Here is a 22,756-nt window from a genome sequence, read left to right on the forward strand (position 1 = left end):
GCTTCTTACGAAGCCACTCCTTCGTTGCCCGGGCGGTGTGTTTGGGATCATTGTCATGCTGAAAGACCCAGCCACGTTTCATCTTCAATGCCCTTGCTGATGGAAGGAGGTTTTCACTCAAAATCTCACGATACATGGCCCCATTCATTCATTCCTTTACACGGATCAGTCGTCCTGGTCCCTTTGCAGAAAAACACCCCCAAAGCATGATGTTTCCACCCCCATGCTTCACAGTAGGTATGGTGTTCTTTGGATGCAACTCAGCATTCTTTGTCCTCCAAACATGACGAGTTGAGTTTTTACCAAAAAGTTATATTTTGGTTTCATCTGACCATATGACATTCACCCAATCTTCTTCTGGATCATCCAAATGCTCTCTAGCAAACTTCAGACGGGCCTGGACATGTACTGGCTTAAGCAGGGGGACATGTCTGGCACTGCAGGATTTGAGTCCCTGGCGGCGTAGTGTGTTACTGATGGTAGGCTTCGTTACTTCGGTCCCAGCTCTCTGCAGGTCATTCACTAGGTCCCCCCGTGTGGTTCTGGGATTTTTGCTCACCGTTCTTGTGATCATTTTGACCCCACGGGGTGAGATCTTGCGTGGAGCCCCAGATCGAGGGAGATTATCAGTGGTCTTGTATGTCTTCCATTTCCTAATAATTGCTCCCACAGTTGATTTCTTCAAACCAAGCTGCTTACCTATTGCAGATTCAGTCTTCCCAGCCTGGTGCAGGTCTACAATTTTGTTTCTGGTGTGCTTTGACAGCTCTTTGGTCTTGGCCATAGTGGAGTTTGGAGTGTGACTGTTTGAGGTTGTGGACAGGTGTCTTTTATACTGATAACAAGTTCAAACAGGTGCCATTAATACAGCTAACGAGTGGAGGACAGAGGAGCCTCTTAAAGAAGAAGTTACAGGTCTGTGAGAGCCAGAAATCTTGCTTTTGTAGGTGACCAAATACTTATTTTCCACCATAATTTGCAAATAAATTCATAAAAAATCCTACAATGTGATTTTCTGGATTAATTTTTTTCATTTTGCAAGTGTACCTATGATGACAATTACAGGCCTCTCTCATCTTTTTAAGTGGGAGAACTTGCACAATTGGTGGCTGACTAAATACTTTTTTGCCCCACTGTATATATGACCCCTAGCGTTAAGAGGTTTAATGGAAACATCTAGGAGCAACAATGTCTCAGTCACGAAGTGGTAGGCCACACAAGCTCAAAGCACGGGAAGGTGGGAATCCTCTGTCCTCGGTTGCAACACTCACTACCGAGTTCCAAACTGCCTCTGGAAGCAACGTCAGCACAAGAACTGTTCGTAAGGAGCTTCATGAAATGGGTTTCCATGGCCGTGTAGCGGCACACAGGCCTAAAATCACCATGCGCAATGCCAAGTGTTGGCTCGAGTGGTGTAAAGCACGCCACCGTTGGACTCTGGAGCAGTGAAAACACCTTCCCTGGAGTGACAAATCTGGATTTGGCTGATGCCATGAAAATGCTACCTGCCCCAATGCATGTTGCCAATTGTAAAGTTTGGTGGTGGAGGAATAATGGTCTGGGGCAATTTTTCATGGTTCAGGCTAGACCCCTTAGTTCCAGTGAAGGGAAATCTTAACACTACAGCATACAATGACATTCTAGACTTTGTGACAACAGTTTGGGGAAAGACCTTTACTGTTCCAGCATGAAAATGCTCCCATGCACAAATTCAGGTCCATTCAGAAATAGGTTTGTTGAGATCTGTGTGGAAAACATGACTGGCCTGCAGAGAGCTTTGACCTCGACCCCATTGAACACCTTTGGGATGAATTGGAACGCCGACTTCGAGCCAGGCCTAATCATCCAACATCAATGACAAACTTCACTAATGGTCTTGTGGCTGAATGGAAGCTGAATGGAAGTCCCAGCAGCAATTAGCTATCATCTACGACCAACTCCGTATTATTGCCCATGATTTTGGAATGAGATGTTCAATGAGCAACTGTCCACATACTTTTGGCAATGTAGTGTCTAAAAAAGTTCAGGAAAATCTAGGAAACAGAACTAGAGAAACAGGAAGGTGGAAAAGAACGCTGGTAAGACCTGACTAGACAAGACGAACTGGCAACAGACAAACAGAGAATACAGGTATAATACACAGGGGATGACGGGAAGATGGGCGACACCTGGAGGGGGGTGGAAACAAGCACAACGACAGGTGAAACAGATCAGGGTGTGACAATCACACCTGTAATATCGCAAACGGACATGGCAGTTTCACCGATACGAATTCCATCTTTAAAGGAACTGGCAACTTGTCATCTCCCGTCTGGATTACTGCAACTCGCTGTTGGCTGGGCTCCCTGCCTGTGCCATTAAACCCCTACAACTCATCCAGAACGCCGCAGCCCGTCTGGTGTTCAACCTTCCCAAGTTCTCTCACGTCACCCCGCTCCTCCGCTCTCTCCACTGGCTTCCAGTTGAAGCTCGCATCCGCTACAAGACCATGGTGCTTGCCTACGGAGCTGTGAGGGGAACGGCACCTCAGTACCTCCAGGCTCTGATCAGGCCCTACACCCAAACAAGGGCACTGCGTTCATCCACCTCTGGCCTGCTCGCCTCCCTACCACTGAGGAAGTACAGTTCCCGCTCAGCCCAGTCAAAACTGTTCGCTGCTCTGGCACCCCAATGGTGGAACAAACTCCCTCACGACGCCAGGACAGCGGAATCAATCACCACCTTCCGGAGACACCTGAAACCCCACCTCTTTAAGGAATACCTAGGATAGGATAAAGTAATCCTTCTCACCCCCCCCCCCCCCCCCCCCTTAAAAGATTTAGATGCACTATTGTAAAGTGGCTGTTCCACTGGATGTCATAAGGTGAATGCACCAATTTGTAAGTCGCTCTGGATAAGAGCGTCTGCTAAATGACTTAAATGTAAATGTTAAATGTAAAGGGAAATGTCACTCAAAAACAAGAATCAAAGTGTCGACGGCCACAACATCATGATGATGCAAAATATTGTATGATGCAAAACGCATCGTACTGAATGATGATGTGGCCGGTGACACTTTGATTCTTGAAAGTCCAATATCTTGAAAAGTTGACATAAGACATACAAATTATTTTGGGACTCTATCAACAGTGGACTAATAAAACAAATAACTAAAGATGGTTTTGAGTGTAATTTCCCTTTAAGGGCGTAATTGCTAACCTCTTGGCAACTCCACACTATTAGCCACAACCCAAGGTCAGCGGTGGAGAGCCACACAGCCACCCTGGGCTCTAATCGATTTGACACAATGCTGCAAAACTCGCAGAGCCGTCAGCAACGCAGCCAAGGAGTACAGCCTGGAGGTATATGGTACGTAAACAACAACCTCAAAATGCTACAAAATGTATATGGACGTGTGTGTGTGTGTGTGTGTGTGTGTGTGTGTGTGTGTGTGTGTGTGTGTGTGTGTGTGTGTGTGTGTGTGTGTGTGTGTGTGTGTGTGTGTGTGTGTGTGTGTGTGTGTGTGTGTGTGTGTGTGTGTGTGTGTGTGTGTGTGTGTGTGTGTGTGTGTGTGTGTGTGTGTGTGTGCGTGCGTGTGTTAATACACAGTATGTGTGTTTTGTCCCTCCAGTCTCCCCCATTATCTGTGGTCAGAACCAGGTCCAGAACATGTGAGTGTGGAGGTGAACAACCCTGTGTCTCTAACCTGTGATTTCCCTCTTCCTGCTGTCACCTGGCTGAACGATGGAAACACAACAGAGCAGGAGACCACAGCAGACACTTCAACCTCAACATACTGGTTATGAACACTACCACTACTCTCACTACCACTACTCTCACTACTACTACTCTCACTATCACTACTCTCACTACCACTACTCTCACTACCACTACTCTCATTACCACTACTCTCACTACTACTACTATCACTACCACTACTCTCACTACCACTACTCTCACTACCACTACTCTCACTACCACTACTCTCACTACCACTACTCTCACTACCACTCTCACTACCACTACTCTCACTGCCACTACTCTCACTACCACTACTCTCACTACCACTACTCTCATTACCACTACTCTCACTATCACTACATACACTAACACTACTCTCAACACTACTCTCACTACCACTACTCTCACCACTACTCTCACTACCACTACTCTCACTACCTCTACTCTCACTACCACCACTCTCACTACCACTACTCTCACTACCACTACTCTCACCACTACCACTACTCTCACTACCACTACTCTCACTACCACTACTCTCACTACCACTACTCTCACTAACACTACTCTCACTACCACTACTCTCACCACTACCACTACTCTCATTACCACTACTCTCACTACCACTACTCTCACTACCTCTACTCTCACTACCACCACTCTCACTACCACTACTCTCACTACCACTACTCTCACTACCACTACTCTCACTACCTCTACTCTCACTACCACCACTCTCACTACCACTACTCTCACTACCACTACTCTCACCACTACCACTACTCTCACTACCACTACTCTCACTACTACTACTCTCACTACCACTACTCTCACTACCACTACTCTCACTACCACTACTCTCACCACCACTACTCTCACCACTACTCTCACTACCACTACTCTCACTACCACTACTCTCACTACCACTACTCTCACTACCACTACTCTCACTACCACTACTCTCACTACCACTACTCTCACTACCACTACTCTCACCACTACTCTCACTACCACTGCTCTCACTACCACTACTCTCACTACCACTACTCTCACTACTACCACTAATCTCACCACTACCACTACTCTCACTACCACTACTCTCACTACCACTACTCTCACTACCACTACTCTCACTACCACTACTCTCACTACCACTACTCTCACTACCACTACTCTCACCACTACTCTCACTACCACTGCTCTCACTACCACTACTCTCACTACCACTACTCTCACTACCACTACTCTCACTACTACTACTCTCACTACCACTACTCTCACTACTACTGCTCTCACTACTACTACTCTCACTACCACTACTCTCACTACCACTACTCTCACTACCACTACTCTCACTACCACTATTCTCACTACCACTACTCTCACTAACACTACTCTCACTACTACTGCACTCACTACTACTACTCTCACTAACACTACTCTCACTACCACTACTCTCACTACCACTACTCTCACTACCACTACTCTCACTACCACTACTCTCACTAACACTACTCTCACTACCACTACTCTCACTACCACTACTCTCATTACCACTACTCTCACTACCACTACTCTCACTACCACTACCACTACTCTCACCACTACCACTACTCTCACCACTACCACTACTCTCACTACCACTACTCTCACTACCACATCTCTCACTACCACTACTCTCACTACCACTACTCTCACTACCACTACTCTCACTAACACTACTCTCACTACCACTACTCTCACTAACACTACTCTCACTACCACTACTCTCACTACTACTACTATCACTACCACTACTCTCACTACTACTACTATCACTACCACTACTCTCACTACCACTACTCTCACTACCACTACTATCACTACCACTACTCTCACCACTACCACTACTCTCACTACCACTACCACTACTCTCACTGCCACTACTCTCACTACCACTACTCTCACTACCACTACTCTCACTACCACTACTCTCACCACTACTCTCACTACCACTACCACTACTCTCACTACCACTACTCTCAATACCACTACCACTACTCTCACTACCACTACTCTCACTACCACTACTCTCACTACCACTACTCTCACTACCACTACTCTCACTACCACTACTCTCACTACCACTACTCTCACTACCACTGCTCTCACTACCACTACTCTCACTACCACTACTCTCACTACCACTACTCTCACTACTACTACTCTCACTACCACTACTCTCACTACTACTGCTCTCACTACTACTACTCTCACTACCACTACTCTCACTACCACTATTCTCACTACCACTACTCTCACTACCACTATTCTCACTACCACTACTCTCACTACTACTGCTCTCACTACTACTACTCTCACTACCACTACTCTCACTACTACCACTAATCTCACCACTACTACTACTCTCACTACCACTACTCTCACTACCACTACTCTCACTACCACTACTCTCACGACTACTCTCACCACCACTACTCTCACTACCACTACTCTCACTACCACTACTCTCACTACCACTACTCTCACTACCACTACTCTCACTAACACTACTCTCACTACCACTACTCTCACTACCACTACTCTCACTACCACTACTCTCACTACCACTACTCTCACTACCACTACCACTACTCTCACTACCACTACTCTCACTACCACCACTCTCACTACCACTACCACTACTCTCACTACCACATCTCTCACTACCACTACTCTCACTACCACTACTCTCACTAACACTACTCTCACTAACACTACTCTCACTACCACTACTCTCACTACCACTACTCTCACTACTACTACTATCACTACCACTACTCTCACTACCACTACTATCACTACCACTACTCTCACTACCACTACTCTCACCACTACTCTCACTACCACTACCACTACTCTCACTACCACTACTCTCACTACCACTACCACTACTCTCACCACTACCACTACTCTCACTACCACTACTCTCACTACCACTACTCTCACTACCACTACCACTACTCTCACTACCACATCTCTCACTACCACTACTCTCACTACCACTACTCTCACTACCACTACTCTCACTAACACTACTCTCACTAACACTACTCTCACTAACACTACTCTCACTACCACTACTCTCACTACCACTACTCTCACTACTACTACTATCACTACCACTACTCTCACTACCACTACTATCACTACCACTACTCTCACCACTACCACTACTCTCACTACCACTACCACTACTCTCACCACTACCACTACTCTCACTACCACTACTCTCACTACCACTACTCTCACTACCACTACCACTACTCTCACTACCACTACCACTACTCTCACTACCACTACTCTCACTACCACTACTCTCACCACTACCACTACTCTCACTACCACTACTCTCACTACCACTACTCTCACTAACACTACTCTCACTACCACTACTCTCACTACCACTACTCTCACTACCACTACTCTCACTACCACTCTCACTACCACTACTCTCACTACCACTACTCTCACCACTACTCTCACTACCACTACCACTACTCTCACTACCACTACTCTCAATACCACTACTCTCACTACTACTACTCTCACTACCACTACTCTCACCACTACCACTACTCTCACTACCACTACTCTCACCACTACTCTCACTACCACTACTCTCACTACCACTACTCTCACTACCACTACCACTACTCTCACTACCACCACTACACTAAAAATGTTTTAGTTCTGTACTTGTGAAAATGTCTTGTTATTTGACAAAACACTACAGAGAGGGTGTAGGATTGAGACTTGGGGGAGTTTAGGGGGGAGGATTAGTCTGAAAACCTACCTCTTAATGATTATCTTTATCAATAACACAACCCCCCCCCCCCCCCCCCATGTGCTAAATGACTAAAATGTCAAATGTGTAGCAGAGGTGAGTCAGACACATGGTCTCGTAATGAGACCTGTTTAGGGGTGAGGGTTGTACTGAGGCTGAGGGCTAATGGAAGTTGTGCTCATGTAACCGGTGTGAAATGGCTAGTTAGCGGGATGCACGCTAATCACGTTTGGATCGGTGACATCACTCTCTCTGAGACCTTGAAGTAGTTGTTGCTTGCTCTGCAATGGTCTCGGCTTTTGTGGAGCAATAAGTAACGATGCTTTGAGTGTGACTGTTGTCGATGTGTGCAGAGGGTTCCTGGTTCGAACCCAGGTAGGGGCGAGGAGAGGTACAGAAGGAACACTGTTACACTCACACAAACGACAATAGAGCTTTACTTAGGTTCACTTTGAATGCTTATGCTGTATTGGGGCCTTATTAGGGCCCTGGAGAAAAGCATTTGTGTGTCTCCAACACCTTTAATTGGTAGAATTCCTTAGAGTTTTGGACCTCATTGTTCCAGAGCCTTGCATACAGGGGATAACAGGACCCTCTGGTGTCAGAAACTTTAAAATGTAAAACTAACATCATTAAAGAGTTACACAGTAGAGACAATATAGTCCCAGTGACATCAGAACAGATTGAGTTTTGCTGATGCAATATGCTCTTTGAGAATCATGAAGACTAGAGAGGTGAAATGACAGTGTACTAGATGAATGTGTGTGTGTGTGTGTGTGTGTGTGTGTGTGTGTGTGTGTGTGTGTGTGTGTGTGTGTGTGTGTGTGTGTGTGTGTGTGTGTGTGTGTGTGTGTGTGTGTGTGTGTGTGTGTGTGTGTGTGTGTGTGTGTGTGTGGATGACTGTGTGTGTTGTGTGTGTGTTTCTGGCTGACTGTGTGTTTGTTTGTGTGTGTGTGTGTGTGTGTGTGTGTGTGTTTGACACCTTTATTTGGTAGAGTGATATAAGTGTCATTATTACAGAGCCTTGCATATTAGTGGTAACAGGTCCCTCTTGAATCTGAGACCACAATATCTAATTAGACAAAAAATATGATAGGGTCAGAATACTGCAGGGTGATGTCTGGTAAATATTATGTGGCCCAATGATGTAACTGTCTCCCTCAACTTGAATCATTGTTTCATAATTCACTTCAGATGGACATTTGTACAAGTCTATGGAATGTTCCTATGAAATACTATTAGAACATACACCATAAAGATGTACCGTCTTATCAACTGCCTGACTGTTATTTTCTTATGCACTGGCCAAATTGCACATGCCATGATGTGTCCTGTAGTTTCACAAGGCCATCCGTCCAAATCTTATTTTGTTGTCTTGAATATTGGAAGTCTAAAGAACTTCAGTTTCACATGTTGCATTTCAATGGCAGGGCTGGCTTCTAACGCTTCCCCTTAGTTTTGTATCTTATGATAGCTAGCTTGTTGATGAACATTTTTCAGAAACATAACCTCTGTTTGGAGCTCCATCTATGCAAAATAGTTGATTGGTTTGATAAGTGACAACCTGTCACCAGTTCCCAGAACCTTTATAAAACCTTATGAAAGGGTTCTTTATGGCACCATGAATGTTTCAATTAGAAACTTACGATCATGGTTCTTTACACCTTTAACTGTCTCTTCTTGAGAAACATGTTGAATTTCCAATAGCGAAAAAAAAATCAACTTGATGTTGATTTTGGAAACAACCAAACTCTACCAGACAGTTGAGAAGTCAAGAGGATCATACCAGCGATGCCGTTATAGAATGGCAATTTGCATAGCATTTTTACTAATCTCAACAATATTACAAAAATGACTTTGGGTCTATTTCCAATGGCTTTTACTCTGTATGTAGTTAAGCATTGTTCAAATTGAATGAGGACTGATGTCAAATGTGTATAAATGTCACGGCTTCCGCCGAAGTTGGTCCCTCTCCTTGTTCGGGCGGCGGTCGAAGTCGCCGACCTTCTAGCCATCGCTGATCCTCTTTTCATTTTCCATTGGTTTTGTCTTGTCTTCCATCACACCTGGTTCCAATCCCATTCATTACATGTTGTGTATTTAACCCTCTGTTCCCCCTCATTGTCCTTGTCGGTGATTGTATGTTTGTAAGCTATGTGCAAGATATGATCTGGTGTGCGACGGGTTTTGTACTCAATTGTATTATTTTGGTTTTCTGAGTTTTTGAGCACTTATTAAACTGCTCTGTTTTATACCGTTTATACTATACAGTTCAATCTCCTGCGCCTGACTTCCCTGCCACCAGCACGCACCCTTACAATAAATTATGTTAATTGCATATGTGTGTATGAAATGAATCCATTTTCAGGTGGTGTTGGTTTTCTTACATTTCAATTAATCCAGGTCCTTCCACCATGTTTTCACCATGGTCAGACTACATTTTGAGATAATATATGACAAAGTGCAGTTTTTATTACTATTATAGGTATTATTTTACAGGCGACCTTAAGTATGTATATTGATTCATTAATCCCATGGGTCATGAAATGCGGTTACACCAATATATGTTGCCTAATATAGTGTGTTGTCATCAATACTGCCTGACTGTTATTTTCTTGCATCAATTAACTTCTTTCAGCTAGGCGGCAGATTTTTATTTAATTTTTTTAATAACTTTCCCAAGGTAAACTGACTATTTCTCAGGCCCAGATCGTAGAATATGCATATAATTTACAGATTAGGATATAAAACACTCCAAAGTTTCCAAAACTGTCAAAATATTGTCTGCGAGTATAACAGAACTGATTTTGCAGGCGAAAACCTGAGGAAATCCAACCCGGAAGTGCATTTTATTTATTTTTTATCCCTGTTTCATTGCCTGCCCCTCTTCCATTTAAAGGGTATCAACCAGATTCATTTTCCAATGGCTGCCTCAGGCTGTGACCAGGCTTTAGACATAGTTTCAGGCTTTTATTTTGAAAAATGAGAGAGATTTTTCAAAACGAGTCAGGTGTCCTTTGATTAGTTCCTGCGCGCGAGAGGGGTAGCTCGACATTTCCTTTCTCTCTTTTATTGAATAGGTTACCGTCCGATTGAAATATTATCGATTATGTATGTTAAAAACAACCTGAGGGTTGATTATAAAAAACGTTTGACATGTTTCTACGAACATTACGGATACTTTTTGGAATTTTCGTCTGCCTTTCAAGAACGGAACGAGGCTGTGGTTTTCTGAACATAACGCGCAAACCAAATGACGGTTTTTGGTTATAAAACTAATATTTATCGAACAAAAAGAACATTTATTGTGTAAATGGGAGTCACGTGAGTGCAAACATCCGAAGATTATCAAAGGTAATCGATTAATTTTTATTGCTTTTCTGACTTTCGTGACCATGCTAATTTGGGGCTAGCTTTTGTAGCATTGATTGATACACTCACAAAAGCTTGGATTGCTTTCGCTGCAAAGCATACTTTCAAAATCTGACACGATAGGTGGATTAACTTCTTTGGGCTGCAAGCCCGAAGCCGGGCACAATATGACAACAGCCACTTCAAGTGCAGGGCGCGAAATTCAAAATATATTTTTTAGAAATATTTAACTTTCACACATTAACAAGTCCAATACAGCATATGAAAGATAAACATCTTGTGAATCCAGCCAACATGTCCGATTTTTAAAATGTTTTACAGCGAAAACACCACATATATTTATGTTAGCTCACCACCAAATACAAAAAAGGACAGACATTTTTCACAGCACAGGTAGCATGCACAAAGCCAACCTAACTAACCAAGAACCAACCAAACTAACCAAGAAACAACTTAATCAGATGACAGTCTTATAACATGTTATACAATAAATCTATGTTTTGTTCGAAAAATGTGCATATTTGAGGTATAAATCAGTTTTACATTGCAGCTACCATCACAGCTACCGTCAGAAATAGAACCGAAGCAGCCAGAGTAATTACAGACACCAACGTCAAATACCTAAATACTCATCATAAAACATTTCTGAAAAATCGATGGTGTACAGCAAATTAAAGACAAACATCTTGTGAATCCAGCCAATATTTCCGATGTTTTAAGTGTTTTACAGCGAAAACACAATATAGCATTATATTAGCTTACTACAATAGCCTACCACACTACCGCATTCATTCATCAAGGCACGTTAGCGATAGCAATAGGCACGTTAGCGATAGGGAATAAACCAGCAAAAGATATTAATTTTCACTAACCTTCATAAACCTTCATCAGATGACAGTCCTATAACATCAGGTTATACATACACTTATGTTTTGTTCGAAAATGTGCATATTTAGAGCTGAAATCAGTGGTTATACATTGTGCTAACGTAGCATCTTTTTCCCAGAATGTGCGGATATTTTTATGACACTCCAACTATTCTGACCAAATAACTATTCATAAACGTTACTAGAAAATACATGTTGTATAGGAAATGATAGATACACTAGTTCTTAACTTCTTGGGGATATAGGGGGTGCTGTTTCGCATTAGCATAATTTGCTCTACAGATTAAACTGCCTAGTACTCAATTCTTGCTCGTACAATATGCATATTATTGTTATTATTGGATAGAAAACACTCTCTAGTTTCTATAGCCGTTTGAATTATGTCTCTGAGTGAAACAGTCATTCTACAGCACTTTTCCTCCCAGTGTGTGAGATTTCAGAAATCTTGGCCTCTGGTTCCAGATCAGTTTTAAAGTCCCTGTAAATCCTATGAGGATACAAACACTGCCCACGCCTTCCTCTAGATGTCAGTAAGTGGTGACAATTTGAATGGAGTCGATTGCGCAATCAGGGACTCTATAAATCACCAAATACCGGAAGTAGCGTTCTTTTGGACCCTGCGCTCAACGCAAGAAGGACGTCGGACTGGCCTTTTTCCAAGCCTTGGTTTAGCCAGTAATATAGCGCCGGTCATGTTTTTACTCGTTATAGGTGTTAAAAACATCATAAGGTAGTTAATTTAAACCGTTTTATAGCAATTTATATCCGTTTAGTGCGATTTTGAGGCATTTCTATGTGATGCTCTTTGAAGCTTTGGGCACGTTTCGGGGTCCCGGTCGAGCGTTAGTGGGCATTTCGACGGACAGAGGACATCTTTCGACCAAAAGAAGATTAGACCCAAGAAAGGATACATTGCCCAAGATTCCGATGGAAGATCACCTCATAGTAAGAAATATTTAAGATGATAAATCGTTGTTCTGTCGAAAAAAATTTAACGCATATTCCGCCATTTTGTTTGGTATAGCTTCGCTTGGCGAACCCTGTATTGCACAGTAAGGATAATTTTAGAAATGTAATTCAGCGATTGCATTAAGAACTAATTTGTCTTTCGATAGCTGTCCAACTTATATTTTTTTAGTCAAGTTTATGAATAGTTATCCATGAGACAAGATCACTGTGAAAGATGGCGTCCGACATTTTCAGGCTAGTTTTGCTAGTATTGTCATTGTATAACCACGGTTGTTTGTGGCTAAATATGCACATTTTCGAACAAACTCTATATGTATGTTGTAATATGATGTTACAGGAGTGTCATCGGAAGAATTCTGAGAAGGTTAGTGAAAAAATTTATATATTTTGGCGATGATAACGATATCGCTCTCTTTGGCTTGAATCAATGGTCGGGTAACGTTTGCATATGTGGTATGCTAATATAACGATTTATTGTGTTTTCGCTGTAAAACACTTAGAACATCTGAAATATTGTCTGAATTCACAAGATCTGTGTCTTTCCATTGCTGTGAGTTGTGTATTTTTAAGAAATGTTTTATGATTAGTAATTAGGTAATACACGTTGCTCTGTGTATTTATTCTAGTCGAGTTGTGATGGTGGGTGCAATTGTAAACTATGATTTATACCTGAAATATGCACATTTTTCTAACAAAACCTATCCTATACAATAAATATGTTATCAGACTGTCATCTGATGAGGTTTTTTCTTGGTTAGTGGCTATCAATATCTTTATTTGGCCGAATTGGTGATAGCACCTGATGGAGTAAGAAACTGATGGAGTTAGGAAAGTTGTGTCTTTTGCTAACGTGGTTAGCTAATAGATTTACATATTTTGTCTTCCCTGTAAAACATTTTAAAAATCTGAAATGGTGGCTTTATTCACAAGATCTGTATCTTTCATTTGGTGTCTTGAACTTGTGATTTAATGATATTTAGATGCTACTATTTAATTGTGACGCTATGCTAGCGATGCTAATCAGTGGGGGGTGGGTGGGGGGTGCTCCCCAAGTGGGACGCAAGCGTCCCACTGTCCCAGAGAGGTTAATGCAATCGCCGTGTTAGAATTGTAAAAATAACTTCATTACGACATCCAGCTTAGGTATAGCGAGAGAGTGCCCAAACTCTGGGCGCAAACGACTATTTCACATGTTCGACAGATATATGAAATAGCATCATAAAATGAGTCCTACTTTTGATGATCTTTCATCAGAATGTTGTACAAGGGGTCCTTTGTCGGGAACAATCGTTGTTTGGATTTAGAATGTCCTCTTCTCCAGTCAATTAGCACGGAAAGCTAGCAAAGTGGCGCTAAGCTCTCCTTCCTGAACAAAGGCACACAACGCAACACGCCTAACGTCCCAAATAAATTTCAATAATCTAATAAAACTATATTGAAAAAACATACTTTACGATGATATTGTCACATGTATCAAATAAAATCAAAGCCGGAGATATTAGTCGTCCATAACGACAGCTTATCAGAAGGCAAATCCAGGTCCCTTCAGGCGCTTTTCAGAAAACAGGAAACTGGTGACACGCCATGCCGAGAGCTATTATTCGACCCCAGATCAAGTTACACACTCCATTTCTTCTCTCACTGCCTGTCGACATCTAGTGGAAGACGTATGAAGTGCATGTATTCTAATAAATATCAAGGACCTTTATAGGCAGGCCCTAGAACAGTGCATTGATTTTAGATTTTCCACTTCCTGTCAGGAAGTTTGCTGCAAAAGGAGTTCTGTTTTACTCACAGATATAATTCAAACGGTTTTAGAAACTAGAGAGTGTTTTCTATCCAATAGTAATAATAATATGCATATTGTATGAGCAAGAATTGAGTACGAGGCCGTTTAAATTGGGCACGATTTTCCCCCAAAGTGAAAACAGCGCCCTCTGTCCTCAACAGGTTAAAGTTAAGCCTTCGATACTGCTCAAATCAAATCAAATCAAAAGGATTTATAAAGACCTTCTTACATCAGCTGATATCTCAAAGTGCTGTACAGAAACCCAGCCTAAAACCCCAAACAGCAAGCAATGCAGGTGTAGAAGCACGGTGGCTAGGAAAAACTACCTAGAAAGGCCAAAACCTAGGAAGAAACCGAGAGGAACCAGGCTATGAGGGGTGGCCAGTCCTCTTCTGGCTGTGCCGGGTGGAGATTATAACAGAACATGGCCAAGATGTTCAAAATGTTCATAAGTGACAAGCATGGTCAAATAATAATCAGGAATAAATGTCAGTTGGCTTTTCATAGCTGATCATTAAGAGTTGAAAACAGCAGGTCTGGGACAGGTAGGGGTTCCATAACCGCAGGCAGAACAGTTGAAACTGGAATAGCAGCAAGGCCAGGTGGACTGGGGACAGCAAGGAGTCATCATGCCCGGTAGTCCTGACGTATGGTCCTAGGGCTCAGGTCCTCCGAGAGAGAGAAAGAAAGAGAGAAGGAGAGAATTAGAGAGAGCCAAGATTTTCAAAATGTTCATAAATGACAAGCATGGTCAAATAATAGTCAGGAATAAATGTCAGTTGGCTTTTCATAGCCGATCATTAAGAGTTGAAAGCAGCAGGTCTGGGACAGGTAGGGGTTCCATAACCGCAGGCAGAACAGTTGAAACTGGAATAGCAGCAAGGCCAGGTGGACTGGGGACAGCAAGGAGTCATCATGCCCGGTAGTCCTGACGTATGGTCCTAGGGCTCAGGTCCTCCGAGAGAGAGAAAGAAAGAGAGAAGGAGAGAATTAGAGAGAGCCAAGATTTTCAAAATGTTCATAAATGACAAGCATGGTCAAATAATAGTCAGGAATAAATGTCAGTTGGCTTTTCATAGCCGATCATTAAGAGTTGAAAGCAGCAGGTCTGGGACAGGTAGGGGTTCCATAACCGCAGGCAGAACAGTTGAAACTGGAACAGCAGCAAGGCCAGGTGGACTGGGGACAGCAAGGAGTCATCATGCCCGGTAGTCCTGACGTATGGTCCTAGGGCTCAAGTTCTCCGAGAGAGAGAAAGAAAGAGAGAAGGAGAGAATTAGAGACAGCATACTTAAATTCACACAGGACACCGGATAAGACAGGAGAAATACTCCAGATATAACAGACTGACCCTAGCCCCCGACACATGAACTAATGCAGCATAAATACTGGAGGCTTAGACAGGAGGGGTGTTGATAATTGGATATGGAGAAGGGTGAGCCGGTCAAGGATCGATTCAGACAAGGTGATAAATTGTATGACAAGCGACAGTTTAATTATGAGTAAAGATATCTGGTACAAGCGTATACGGTCTCGTTCCTTTAGCTCATAGAGAACCTCCAGAAAAAAGCCCAGATAACAGAATGCATAGACATTTTATACAACACAGAAAGTAGGTTGAGTCTGGAAGTTCTGGTCCTTTGGTTGGTTCTGGACAGGTTGTTGTCTTCTCAGATTGGTCCTGATGAGCTGGGCGTCATCCTTCTGAGTCTTATAGCAAAAGTTCTTTGTTATCAAATGTTCAGCTAAGCAGGAGATTTTGTGTGTGCGTAGTCAGCCCCCTGTCCTTGGGTATGCGTGTGTGTGTCTTATTATCTCGTGAAATGCAGACCCAAGCACTCTTTTGATCAAGGCCTTTCCTGCCTTATCAGTGTTTATGAAAGGTCTGTGCCAGCCATCTGTCTTTGGGTGTGTGTGTGGTTCTCTGTATCTGTTTATGAGTGTGTGAGAAACCCTGCTTAGAAAGAAGTTAGTTATAACAATGTAATAGCAATATGCTTGTGTTATTTTAAATGTTATTTATTACAAATGTCAGGAGACACTGTGGCCCCATCAAACGGATGGATATAACCCCACCCACTTTGCCATAGCACAGCCCCCACACATCTAGAGGGATATCTTCTGTGCAACAAAAGTATGCTGAAGTGGCAATGTCGATAACCACGTTTCTAAGCATTATCTAGAGTTATTTCAATGAGGGAGGAGGTTGTGTACATTTTTTTACAGAACAAGGGGAGGTTTATTTGAAAATATTCCCAGTACATTTTGAACTGCCCCTAATTACTCTAAGTGCTTTTGAGATCACTGATCGATACAACTGAACCGAACTGGAAATCACATTTCTAGTCACATTAAAAAAAACATCAATGGGTGATTGGATCAGAATACATTTTGGTTGTTCTGATGTCTGACAAAAAGAATTTGTCCCCATGATGTAACTGAGACAAAGTCTCCAACTTGAAGAAGTATGGTTCATAATTCAGTTCAGATGGACATTTCCAAACGTCTATGGAATGTTCCTATGGAATCCCACTATTCATTCTGATTGAATGTGCTATAAGCGTGTACACCATGAAGTCATGCCCTCTCATCAACTTCCCTACAGTCAGCTTTCCTACACAAGCCAGCTGACATGTGACGTACCATCTCGTTTCCTGCGGTTGTGGATTATGTTCTAAACTGAGCACTGACATCCCCAAAAACAGTTAGTCTGCACAGTTATCCTATTTCCCATGTTTAAAAACCTTTAAGTGGCCAAATCATCACCCCTACTATATTTTCCAATTAATAATGCTCAGAATGGTCTTCCTGACAGGCTGCCCCCAGGTGGTAAGGATAGGTAACAACACATCCGCAACGCTGATCCTCAACACAGCGGCCCCTAAGGAGTGCGCGCTCAGTCCCCTCCTGTACTCCCTGTTCACTCATGACTGCATGACCATATGACCAGGCAAAACTCCAACACTATCATTAAATTTGCCGATGACACAACAGTGGTAGGCCTGATCACCGACAAAGATGAGACAGCCAATAGGGAGGAGGTCAGAGACCTGGACGTGTGGTGCCAGTGATCAAGACAAAGGAGATGATTGTGGACTACAGGAAAAGGAGGAGCGAACACGTCCCCATTCTCATCGACGTGACTGTAGTGGAGCAGGTTGAGAGCTTCAAGTTCCTTGGTGTCCACATCACAAACAAACTATCATGGTCCAAGCACACTAAGACAGTCATGAAGAGAGCACGACAAAGCCTATTCCCCCTCAGGAGACTGAAAAGATTAAGCATGGGTCCTCAGATTCTCAAAAAGTTCTACAGCTGCACCATCGAGAGCCTCCTGACTGGTTGCATCACTGCCTGATATTTGTAACTGCTCGGCCTCCGACCGCAAGGCACTACAGAGGGTAGTGAGTACGGACCAGTACATCACCGGGGCCAAGCTTCCTGCCATCCAAGACCTCTATACCAGGCTGTGTTAGAGGAAGGCCCTAAAAATTGTCAAAGACTCCAGCCACCCTAGTCACAGACTGTTCCCTCTGCTACCGCACGGCAAGCGGTACCGGACTGCCAAGTCTAGGTCCAAAAGACTGCTTTAAAACTTCTTGTCAATATGGGTGCGCTGTTTCCACTTTGTAAAAAATCGTGTCCAAATTAAACTGCCTCGTACTCTATTCTAGATCGTACAATATGCATATTATTATTACTATTGGATAGAAAACACTCTCAAGTTTCTAAAACCGTTTGAATTATATCTGTGAGTAAAACAAAACTCATTTTGCAGCAAACTTCCTGACAGGAAGTGAAAAATCTGAAATCGAGGCTCTGTTCCAGGGCCTTCCTATTCAATTGCTTGAAATCTATGGATATACATGCACTTCATACGCCTTCCACTAGATGTCAACAGGCAGTGGGAGGTGGAATGGGGTGTCTAGCTTGATCTGAGGTCGAACAAGAGCTCTTGGAATGACATGACCACAATTTACTTTGTCTACCAAGGCACGGGAAGGACATCAGCATTGGCTTCTGAAAAGCGTTCGGTATAGACGGCTAATATCTCCGGCTTTGATTTTATTTGATACATGTGATAATATCATCGTAAAGTATGTTTTTTCAATATAGTTTTATCAGATTATTCAACGTTTATCGGGAGTTTTGGAGTTTTCCGTTCTCTGCGTTAGGTGAAGATGGACATCTTCGCGCCACCTGGCTAGCTAAGGTTGCTAATTCGACAGGAGAAGAGGACATTCTAAAACCAAACAACGATTTATTCTGGACAAAGGACTCCTTGTACAAGATTCTGATGGAAGCTCAGCAAAAGTAAGAAACATTTATGATGTTATTTCGTATTTCTGTGGAAAATGTTTAGTCCTATTTTCCTTCCTTTTTGCGGGCGCTGTCTCGCTATAACGTAAGCTGTTTGTTATGGTAAAGTTATTTTTAAAAATCTAACACGGCGATTGCATTAAGAACTAGTGTATCTTTCATTTGCTGTCCAACATGTATTTTTTAGTAAAGTTTATGATGAGTTCTTTGGTCAGATTAGGTGACTGTCCAAAATATCTCCAGATAATTTGGTGAATCGATGCTACATATTCACAACGTATAACCACGGTTTGCAGCTCAAAATATGCACATTTTCCAACAAAACACAAGTGTATTGTGTAACATGATGTTATAAGACTGTCATCTGATGAAGTTGGTCAAGGTTAGTGATTCATTTTATATCTTTTGCTGGTTTTTGCGAATGCTATCTATGCGGTGAATAAATGCGGTTGTGTGTTTGACTATTGTGGTAAGCTAATATAATGTTATATTGTGTTTTCGCTGTAAAACACTTAAAAAATCTGAAATATTGGCTGGATTCACAAGATGTTTATCTTTCATTTGCTGTACACCATGTATTTTTCATAAATGTTTTATGATGAGTATTTAGGTATTTCACGTTGCTCTCTGTAATTATTCTGGCTGCTTCGGTGCTATTTGTGATTGTAGCTGCAATGTAAAACTATGATTTATACCTCAAATATGCACATTTTCGAACAAAACATAGATTTATTGTATAACATGTTATAAGACTGTCATCTGATGAAGTTGTTTCTTGGTTAGTGACTAATTATATCTCTATTTGGTCGGTTTTGTGATAGCTACCTATGCGGTAAAAAAATGGTGGAAATATGCGGTTGAGTCTTTTGCTATTGTGGTTAGCTAATAGAAATACATATTGTGTTTTCGCTGTAAAACATTTAAAAAAACGGAAGTGATGGCTGGATTCACAAGATGTGTATCTTTCATTTGCTGTATTGGACTTGTGATTTCATGATATTTATATGCTAGTATGTGCTTATATGCTTTACTTGTGGCGCTATGCTAGGCTAGTCAGCTTTTTACTGATGAGGATGCTCCCGGATCAGGGATGGTGCTGAAGTAGAGGTTAACAGCTTCTACCCCCAAGCCATGACTGATGAACAGCTAATCAAATGGCTACCCAGACTATTTGCATTGCCCCCCTCCTCTTTTACGGTGCTGCTACTCTGTTTATTATCTTATGCATAGTCACATTAACTTGACCTACATGTACGTATTACCTCAATTACCTCGACTAACTGGTGCCCACACCAATTGACTCTGTACCGGTACACCCTGTATTTAGCCTTGCTATTGTTATTTTACTGCTGCTCTAATTATTTGTTACTATTATTTTTCACTTAACATTTATTTTTTCTTAAAACTGCATTGTTGGTTAACGGCTTGTAAGTACGCATTTCACTGTAAAGTCCACACCTGATCGGCGCTTGTGACAAATAACATTTGATTTGATTTTAATTGAATTGTTCTCAACTAACATCAAGGCGGTGGCCCGTTCCTGTAGGTTCATGCTCTACAACATCCGCAGAGTACGACCCTGCCTCACACAGGAAGCGGCGCAGGTCCTAATCCAGGCACTTGTCATCTCCCGCCTGGATTACTGCAACTCGCTGTTGGCTGGGCTCCCTGCCTGTGCCATTAAACCCCTACAACTCATCCAGAACGCCGCAGCCCGTCTGGTGTTCAACCTTCCCAAGTTCTCTCACGTCACCCCGCTCCTCCGCTCTCTCCACTGGCTTCCAGTTGAAGCTCGCATCCGCTACAAGACCATGGTGCTTGCCTACGGAGCTGTGAGGGGAACGGCACCTCAGTACCTTCAGGCTCTGATCAGGCCCTACACCCAAACAAGGGCACTGCGTTCATCCACCTCTGGCCTGCTCGCCTCCCTACCACTGAGGAAGTACAGTTCCCGCTCAGCCCAGTCAAAACTGTTCGCTGCTCTGGCACCCCAATGGTGGAACAAACTCCCTCACGACGCCAGGACAGCGGAGTCAATCACCATCTTCCGGAGACACCTGAAACCCCACCTCTTTAAGGAATACCTAGGATAGGATAAAGTAATCCTTCTGAACACCCCCCCCCTTAAAAGATTTAGATGCACTATTGTAAAGTGGCTGTTCCACTGGATGTCATAAGGTGAATGCAACAATTTGTAAGTCGCTCTGGATAAGAGCGTCTGCTAAATGACTTAAATGTAATGTAAATGTAATTGGAGAAAATTTACCTTTTCTCTCATCTCTAACTATCAGTAAGGCTGAAGGACAGGCTAGCTGGGCACAGCAACATCCAATCCCGTATTACATTACATCATGCTTTCATTAATTATTTGTTTATCCAACCGTTTGTTCGTTTGTGTGTGTGTGTGTGTGTGTTTTTCCTCACGTCTGTGTGTGTGTGTGTGTGTGTGTGTGTGTGTGTGTGTGTGTGTGTGTGTGTGTGTGTGTGTGTGTGTGTGTGTGTGTGTGTGTGTGTGTGTGTGTGTGTGTGTGGAGAGATGCTGGGGAGGGGAGTGTCTGTCAGTAACTCAGGGATAAATAGAGAGGCAGAGCTCAGAGTTTGTCAGAAGGCGGACCTGACAGGGTCACACACAGGACCAAGCAGGAGCAGGACCTCAGCATTTTTACCTTTTATTACGAATGGAGAAACATGAAGATATTCAATACTGTTTTCAAGACGGAAATTCTTCTTGCAGAAAGGTTTTGCTATCGACATCTATCTACATAACACTGTACATCTTCTTCTCATTGATTTCAGCAGTTACAGTATTTTTGAATGTACTGGTGATTATCTCCATCTCTCACTTCAAGCAGCTCCACACTCCAACCAACCTGCTCATCCTCTCTCTGGCTGTGTCAGATCTCCTGGTGGGACTGATTGTGATACCAGTAGTGACTGTAGCAACAATGGAACCATGCTGGGGTTTTGGAAAATATTTCTGTGTGTTTCAATTCTACGTTACTTTTTTATGTACTAATTTATCGCTGGGCAATTTGGTCTTGATATCTATTGACCGCTATGTTGCTGTGTGTGATCCCTTATTGTACCACTCTAAAATAACAATAACAGGAAGTATCTGTATTATATCCATTACCTGGTGTTGTTGTATCATATACGATGCTGTTATTTTAAAAAACTTTGTAAATGTACAAATACCCAGTAGGTGTTTGAATGAATGTTTTATTGTTGAAGGGTCAATCTGGGTTAATATAATTTACATTGTATTTACAATGGTTGTCCCGTGCTCTATTATTATAACACTTTATATGAATATCTTTGTGGTGGCCAGATCACAGGCCAGAAAGGTATTTTCTAAAGAGGCTGCCAGTGTGTCTGGTGTTAAAACTGTACAGGCAAATAAGTCTGAGAGAAAAGCAGCAAAAACTCTAGCTATTGTTGTTTTCACCTATCTCATTTGTTGGATTCCATCTCTATTAATTTACTTTTTTTCTTCAGTTTTAGGTGATCATTTAATATCAAATTTCACCAGTTATCTGGCACTTGTTAATTCCTTAATTAATCCAATAATTTATGCTTTCTTTTATCCATGGTTCAAAGTGACAGCTAAACTTATTTTAACTTTGAAGACGTTTATAGTTCCTATAATATGATTCACTAGTTCGGCAAACATAGGTTCGATATAGTTTTGTTCTACAATTGTTGTAATTATTTAATGTAACAATACACCGACATTACTTATCTCAGTGCTGTCCTGATTGATACATGTGGTGTTGATACAGAATGATTTGTCTGGATTGGATTGGAATAAATTGGAGATGGCATAAAGGCATAAGATTGTTTTATAAAGGACATTGTACTCCAAATACCTAAGTC

The 22,756-nt window shown here is 42.3% G+C and overlaps 1 protein-coding gene across 1 annotated transcript; it reads left to right on the forward strand.

Annotated features, from left to right (window-relative positions):
* Positions 1-21,162: 21,162 nt before the first annotated feature.
* On the forward strand, positions 21,163-22,533 carry LOC129816194 (trace amine-associated receptor 6-like). The gene has a single exon (XM_055870433.1). The coding sequence runs from the start codon at positions 21,562-21,564 to the stop codon at positions 22,531-22,533; it is 972 nt and encodes a 323-aa protein (XP_055726408.1). The 5' UTR covers positions 21,163-21,561.
* Positions 22,534-22,756: the final 223 nt, after the last annotated feature.

This window comes from Salvelinus fontinalis, chromosome 19, assembly GCF_029448725.1.
Source record: "Salvelinus fontinalis isolate EN_2023a chromosome 19, ASM2944872v1, whole genome shotgun sequence".
In the NCBI taxonomy this organism is placed as follows: Eukaryota; Metazoa; Chordata; class Actinopteri; order Salmoniformes; family Salmonidae; genus Salvelinus; species Salvelinus fontinalis.

Excerpts from the sequence above, each read along its gene's own strand:
- LOC129816194 (XM_055870433.1), top strand. The coding sequence starts at position 21,562 with ATGGAGAAACATGAAGATATTCAATACTGTTTTCAAGACGGAAATTCT.